General features: G+C 37.6%; 1 protein-coding gene across 1 annotated transcript in view; it reads right to left on the bottom strand.

Annotated features, from left to right (window-relative positions):
• Positions 1–8,409, bottom strand: part of LOC107294828 (FYVE, RhoGEF and PH domain-containing protein 5) — a 124,367-nt gene that overhangs the window by 31,005 nt on the left and 84,953 nt on the right. Inside the window, exon 9 of the mRNA XM_015824094.1 lies at positions 3,221–3,308. Within this exon, the coding sequence (XP_015679580.1) occupies positions 3,221–3,308 (88 nt within the window). The remainder of the gene's footprint in view (positions 1–3,220; positions 3,309–8,409) is intronic.

Raw genomic sequence — 8,409 nt, forward strand, 5'->3', positions numbered from 1 at the left:
GTGTTACATGGGAGCGACGAGTCCCTCCCAACACCGCCCTTAATGAGTGAGTCCAAGAGGACCCCAGATTATGCACTGGATCCATCTGAGGTAGTGCAACCCCATCCAAGACCAAGGATAGTAAATCCCCACATACAGAGGACCCTCATCTTGCCCTTCAGAGCTAGTGGATACATAGTCAGTCTCTGGATGGCCTGGAACTGGTAGTGGTGGTGATTGCACTATGTTTACATCAAGTTTTCTCCTTGCCAGGGTCGGCTCTTACAATTGTGATTAATTATATATAGGCAAACATAAACTAATTCTCAGCAGCATTCTGTTTAATCAAGAAGATCATACTTAATGCTGGTATACTTGAAACCACATATAGATGCCGTGAAGTAACTGGTATGAGCTGAAACTTACATAGTCAATATAAAAGTGATGAGGGACGCTGTTCCTTGTGGAGCTCTTTGGACTAGTTACTAAGTCACTCAGGGAAGAGCTGCTGCAATAACCAATTTGCAATATCTGTGTAAGTTATACACAAGGACATCTCTTGTGATTTGAGGCATTGCTTACCCCAGCTGATGAATCATTGTGGTTTACAATAATTTCTCCCAAATGTGCATAGGAAGTTAGAAATCCTGCAGCTGTAGTGCTTTGGCTATGCTGCAGTAGATTTTATTATTCTAATTTAGTAATACAAATGAAAGCAGCAGCATGGGGAATGATACAATGCTGGCATGTGATGAGGCAGCCTTTTAATGAGAAAAAGGGAATGTCTGTTGTCTCTGTATTAGAGGAAAAAAAGAGTTAAACCAAGAAAATAAGGTACAAATCCCGATGTAATTTAAGAAGCTTGTCTGAAATGAGCAAGACCAAATAACTTCAAACTTAAAGATGCCACTCTGTGTATTTACAGGGGCTACTATAACAGAATAACAGAGTTAGAAGGGACCTTGGAGGTCTTCTAGTCCAACCCCCTGCTCAGGTAGGAAATCCTATATCATTTCAGACAAATATTCAGACACTACATTCTGCAACAATAGTGGGATATTTATTGGACACTAAAGACTATAAACACTTCTGTTTCTTACTACTTGAGTCATCAGAGACAAATAAAAATGCATGGGGATCAACCATTCAGAATCAACACAGACAGAATTGAAATCAATAGGTATTTTCCCCCAAAGCAGAGGGAATCATGTTTTGCAATAATTTTGGTTCCTAGGAAGCCCACAAACTACACCTAAGAGTAACAGTTACTCCTGCTAATGTTCCTCAGCATCCCTTTATCAAAAATTATGCATTTTCTAGTCCCACTTCATGACTACATAAGATATGAAACACAAATTATGGTTGCAATTTCCATAGATATGAAGAGGTAACATTTTCATCTCTGAAAAATTTCTTTAGTGAAAAATTTCATTAAATAAACCCGGTTCTTTTCATATACTTTGTTTACATTATGCCTAGGCCTAGGAACTTAAAACAGTTTGGTTCAAACTGAAGACATTTTCCGTTATGTGAAGAGGAGAGATGAATGATAGAAACCATCTATTTCCTAAGATGTAAGGTAGAGAAGATTATCCCTTAAAGTTTCTATAGCCAAATATTATTGGGAGACAGGGAAATGTTAGAATTAATCAATGGAATGGCTTACCTCCAGATTTTTTAGGTTTTTAAGAAGAGATTAGACAACCAGTCGGAATGGTATAGGGCAAGGGGTCTTCAAACTTGGCCCTTTTATGACTTGTGGACTTCAACTCCCAGAATTCCTCAGCCACTGAGGAATTCTGGGAGTTGAAGTCCACAAGTCATAAAAGGGCCAAGTCTGAAGACCTCTGGTATAGGGTCTACTGCTTGAGTAGAAGACCTCCGAAGTCCTTTCCAACTCTTTTATTCTGTTATTCTTCAGGGTCTGCAAGGGCAGACAAGCATGGCTGCCATGGGATTTTCAGGATTTCCCCCTCCTCAGCTATCATCTGGTAACCATTCAATTGAAGGGGGCTTCCCACTGTCCCAGCAATGTGTCACTAAATCAGCTGCAGAAGTTTAAACACTGGCACTTAGGTTTTCTGATTTTCTTTTCCCTTTCCCCTCACCTTTTTCCTCTTGAGTTGCATCCCAATGCCTTCCCCAAATTGCAAAGCTCAGCAAAGCACCATTTGCTTTAGAAAACTGTTCAATTTCCCAGACAGAAGTATTTTCTAGCACCATTGGCACATTTCTTTTAGTGCAGAAAAGAGTTAAAATGGAACTTGGGGTCTTCTGCATTCAGACAAAGTGCTGTGCCACTGAGCTATACTTATTTTTCAGAAGACCTGTTCTCAGAAAAATCCAAGATATTTCAGGAAATTGTAAATGAAAAGCTCAAATCTTTATCCCACCTGCCAAGCATTCTATGAATTACCAAACTCTCACAGTAGGAGGTTCTTGCTGCAGTTCATTTAATTTTAGTCTCTTCAGATTTGTGAGTGTTGTTATAGTGATTGTTTTATAAACCTAAACTATAGTTCTCAACTCCTGGGATGGGCTATTCCTGATAATGTGCATAATGCATATTGATGAAATCAATGGACTCATAAGAAGCGATAACTTGGCATTAAATTGAGTCAGCCAATTTTAGCCAGTGAGGCTTTTCAACTATTTGGGATACCTCATAGATACCTCATCAGAAACAAAAATGAGATATTGGCGCATAGGCATTAATGGTGAATTTCGACTAGAATATACGACATACAGTTCCATCAAGAATAACAAATGACTGAATGATCTGTACATAGTTTCAGCACATAATATTTACCATATTTAATATATGACTCAGCTCAGAAGATAGTAAGCTCACAGATTATTGTAGAGCAATGTGCCTCATCTCTGTATTTTGTTTTTATTAAATTCAAAATAGAACGAAATACAGGAAAAATATATAGCAATTCCAGCTGATTGATAAGAATCTTATCCTGCCTTATCTAATGCTGCAAGTGGGACACTGGCTAACATTCTTCACTATTTTAGATCAGCTTTAATGCTGCAAACTTAAACAATAAAACAGAATGCATTTTACTTTCTCTTTCCTTTTGGCTCTTTTTCTCTTCCTTGATTTTTAAAGAGGAAAAATGAGAATCATTTCAAAAATGCAAATTGAGGACAAATTGCAATGGCTAAATTTGCAGGTTACACAGCCTAAACAGGGAAATGAAGTTTCCTTAATTATAAAGATGATTTTTTTTTTTACCTGTAAGTAGCATATGGTACTGGAATATGCGCTGCACCACTTTCAAGAGCTGGTGTTTCACATTCAAGGGACTGCCATCACGAACCTGCTGTCCTCAAAAGAAGGGAAGAAAAAGTGTAAAGGTTAGAGTTCCAACAATCAGAAAATAATATGAAACTGGTCTTGTTTTACATGAAGATAGTAATCACCTTTGCAAAGTTTCATACACATTTGTAATGGCATATCCAAGTATTCCCTAACAATTAGGCAGTGACATATTTTACAATAGAAGTGTGTTAATAATCCTGAAATTAAATGTCAAAAGTCTTATTTATGTTTTGGTTGAAGCCAGAGATTATGTTCCAAGAGAAATTCTGAACCTTGTCTAAACTACATAGTGTTTTTATATTACTGCTTATTCACTGATGCTAGCTGGACCGATCCTGACCTAAGCAGGGTTGGCATTGACATCTTAGGCCTAATATAAATTAATAGAAAGAAATTTCCACTAGAACTAGACATTATTGTTATATGCAGTCTACTAGGCAAGAGTTCCTCAACTTAAACACATGAGCTTTGAGTGCACTGTGGAAGTTTTGATGCATGCTCAGTCTCAGAGAGCTACTGAAGAAATGGATGTGACTTCATTGCTATTTGGGAAGGCATGACCCATTGATCTCAATTCTACTGTCGTCTATTTTGACCAGATCACAAATAGTATTTTGAAAACCTAGACGTTTCTACTCTTTTATAAATGTAGCAAGGATCATAGAGGTAAAGGCTGAACAGGAAGCAGACTGCTCTTTTCCTTTGAATATATCATTTTTGGCAGCAATTTAGGACCCATTAGCAAAAGAAAACCATTTCATCTTCCAAAACAGAAGCTCTGAATTTAAATAGCAACATGGAAAAATACACACAGACGTAGCTGAAAAAACAACGAGGGTCACCGTCATTTGATTCACACAATTCAGAACAGTTTATCATAAAACAGAGTCAGGGGTGAGAGGTGTGGCATAAGTTATCCCTATCAGGGACACTGTAGTGACGTCAAGCACCAGTTTTGGATTGTTGTGTTTCTAGCTAGTTTCTCTGGTCTCTTCAAGACAATCAGACTTTCCCTGATTTTCTTACCCTTCTCAATTCAGCTCAAAATTCACCCTTGGAAATATTGACTATTTGCATTCAGGCATCAGGAAATGAAGACCATTTTAAAACAATACCACATTAAGACATTTGCAAGTCTAGAGAATTGTCAGCAGGTCAGTGCTTGCCCTTTCTGGCGAGTCAGTGGTTTGTTGGCTCAGTCACCAAATGCCCTTGTGTATGTCCTCTGTTTTCACCATGCCTGTACCTAGAAGGAACTCCAGTTCCATTTAGCAAAAATGAATTACTAGTATCTCTGTCTTTTGCCCTCCTTGTATTTTTCTGTATTTATAATACTGGGGCAGAAAGTGTGGGAAGCTGCTGTGGGAGAGAAATTAGATGTTTAATGAATAGGAAAAAAATGTATTAAAAGTCCTTACACCTGATGATGTTACCTAGTTGGGTAATGAAAAGTCTGCAAGAAAACAACCAAGCTCCAAGAACCCCACAAAGTAAGCTCAGCCAACTGTTTCCTCTTCTTTCCCCTTCTTCTCTTGATTCCTCCTATGTCTAAATTTACACTATAACTTCTCCAAGGGGTAGGAAGTCTTGTCATCAATACAGTGATGGTAAGCCAAAGGGATGGGTCGCTACAGGTATAACTAACCCGGTTTCTAGGATGAAAACTGCTGTCAGTACCGTCTTAAACAACTATATTCTTGATTTTTAACTATATCACAAGGGGAACAAATGTATTTTTTTATCATAATGCACAGGAAAGCAATTCATAAAGTTTGATCAGAAAATACATTGCTCCCTCACAATGACTCATTTTCAATTTTGATCAGAATCAATTTTAGAACTGATTTTCTCCCTTCTCTCTTCCTCAATTGCCATAATCCTTTTAATTTACTCATATTGGGATACCATTCTGCCTGAGAAAATCATGAGAAATCCAGTGGTGGGATTCAAATGTGTGAACAACCGATTCTCTGTGTGGATGCCGCTTCCGGAAGTCCATTCTGGGCCTGGGCAACAAAAAATTAGCTACCGGTTCTGCCAAAGTGGTGCGAACCGGCTGAATCCCACCAACGGAGAAATCTCTTTTTCTCGATCTTTATGCTTCTCTCACACATATATTACGTGAACCTTCTGAGCTCAAATTTATGGCTAAAATAAAAATTCCATTAACTCCAAGCGAAGGGCAGCATAAAAGGCTAAGACAAAAACATTAGTGTCGCAACCCTTGTCTCTTATTTAATAGGGACCACAGTGTTCCCATGAAATATATATTTATCCTGCTTCCTGGGTCCTTGCAGGGGAGATGACGAAGAGCACATAATAAAAACCACTGATATTTACACATAAAAGCATCTTCAGAAGCGTTGCACAAATATCAGCAAAGTCAGTCAAGGCTGTGCATTCCTCCTAAAGAAGCTTAAGCTTAAAAAAGACGAAAACTCTTTTGGAGAATGGATCAGGTACTAACTTCTGAGATACTTTTCAGGTATGCAAATAGTTAGAACTGAATAAGCAAGTGCTGGAAATATAGTCAAAATCCAGGTTCATTTTATCATACGTGGTGGTCTTTCAAATATATGAAAACATACTGGATAAGCAGAACAATCACAATGCGAAAAATATTTAAGATATAAATATTAATGAAACCTGAAGCTGTTCTTTTAGGTATGAAGGACAAGCCAATTGAAAAACAGTTTGGAGTGCTATTCTTTCACATGCGAGGACTGTACTTGCCCAAAACTGGAAAGAAAAAGAGATGCCAACTGTTGAAGAATGGATTTTGAAATTGATTGAATTGGCAGATGGCAAAATTAACTACTTTGATTAGAGATAATGGACTAGACAGCTTTATAAGAGACTGGAAATTGTTTGTGGACTTTCTACATGCTAAATATAATAACAGATGGTTAACAGATGCATTTGAAGATTAGTGTAATGTTTAGTTCAACCTGTTGACCGCTTTTTCTTCATATATTTAGCTCAACAGGTTGAGCTAAACATTACACCAGTCTTCAAATCCCTCTTTTTTTTGGACACTACTTTTTTTCTTTTTTGTTGTTAGGGTTGAATGTATGCTTTTGTTTCATTGTGTTTGTTTGTTTTACTGTTTTGTATTTTATTTTCTATGATAAAACAATAATTTTTTTAAAAAAAGCATTCGATAAGCAAGAACTTAATGAGTGCTTTTCAAAACTATGGCAACCTAGGGATGTGGTACAATCCCAGAGTTGTGCAAATTGTGTGTGCAGAACAAGATTGAACATGGGGGAAATGCTCTGGATACATAAATTAAATAGTGATGGCGGCAGAGATTTGAGAACATCTCACCACAGTGCTTTGGAGTGCTGGGACAGCTGGAGAGGGGAGAGGGATGATGGCAAAGTATTGTGACACCTTAGCTATAAGAAAATATAAAAATTAAATTGGTAGCTAGGACAAAGCAGGAGTTTCTACCAACTGGAATGCACCCGTTCTACAGTTTCAAAGGGATTTTGAGGAAATGCTGCTGAAACAGTATGTCTGGAGCAGCAAGAAACTCTCATGAACTGCAAAGACCTATGGCATTGTGGAGCCACAGGGACACAACATTGCTCTGCCTAGTGCTATGATGAGCATTGGAAGTGCATTAGGAGGTATGTTTAAGGAATTCAAGAGAGCCGCTTCACATAAATAATACAGAATTCATAAACCTAGATCCAGTGCCTGCTAAATCCATCAGTCATACATCCTGATTGAGAGTAGGGTCCCAGTTCTGATGTATGTGCAGAAAATATTTTCTTGTCAAGGGGCATTAAGGAACAGTTACAATTTTCTCTGACATTAAGGAAGCAAAGTAAAGATAAAGGTTTCTCTGTCCAATTGTGTCCGATTCTAGGGTGTGGCGCTCATCTCTGTTTCTTGGCCGAGGGAGCCAGTATTTTCCGAAGACATTTTCTGTGGTCGTGTGGCCAGCACGACCATACACCAAAGGTGCATGGAATACGTCCCACTGAGGTGGTACCTATTAATCTACTCTCTCGGCTCTTGAGCCCGGCCTGTCAGCTTTCTAGCTGACAAGCTCAGCATCTTTAACTCCTGAGCCATCACACCCCTAATTAGGGAATTAATTAAGGAAGCAGTTTACATATAGATGCTAAAACATCACAGACACATATGTTTTAATGAGCATTTGCTTATGACTTTTCTTTTTCTTGGGCCAGGAAAAAAAATTGATAAAAATTTTGCCTCCTCTCTATGGCAGCAAGAAGACGCAGTCCACAAGGCAATATAGTTCTAGATAATTAAAAAAAAAAACAATTGCAAATTAGATATTCCATAGAATTTTCATAAATATATTCAACAAGTGTTGATAAATGGTCATTTTAATGAATTATTATTACCGGTATTTCTTATATGCTGTAGAGGGAGACATATTCCATATTTCAAGCAGCTGATAGCCAACGCAACACTGAAAATACAGTAGCCAATTTATTCTCATAACCTTTTTTGTCTCTTAAGTAAATGTTGCCACTTCTCTCTTCTTTACAAATAAAAAAGTGATATATATTCAAACTAAAATTAAACATACATTTGCACTGTTAAAAGTCACACCAGCCATCCAGCAAGAAGCAGAAAGGGCAATTGAAGTATGCACCATTTCCCCCCCCTAAAATAGGATTGGAGTTAATTCACAAGTGAAACTATTCAACAAGTAAGGTGAAGCTTAAGCAGGTAGGTGGTCATTTATGTGTGTATTTCGAATTTATTTGAGGATGGTCCTGATAGGTCCTAAACCTTGCCTATAGTTTTCTGCTTCAGAAAATACAAGGAAAAAGAGAAGGCAAGAATTATGAGCTAAATTGCACGAAAAAATTGTAAAATGTCGATCTGATGCAGAAGGTAAGGGATACATGAATATGCCAGCAAAACATTTTGAACTGGACCTAGACATGAGAGATACGTGTTCAGATCAGTCCTCTAATGTAAACTGAGCACCCACAATTTAACATTCTGTTACTCATGGAAATAAATAAGATGTAAATCTTTTTGCATGGTTTTATACATTAATATTTTTGCATTAATACTTTTCCAGTGGAACAAAAAGAGAAGCAGAAACATATGAC

The sequence above is a fragment of the Protobothrops mucrosquamatus genome, unplaced genomic scaffold, assembly GCF_001527695.2.
Source record: "Protobothrops mucrosquamatus isolate PMUCROS unplaced genomic scaffold, P.Mucros_1.0 scaffold2115, whole genome shotgun sequence".
In the NCBI taxonomy this organism is placed as follows: Eukaryota; Metazoa; Chordata; class Lepidosauria; order Squamata; family Viperidae; genus Protobothrops; species Protobothrops mucrosquamatus.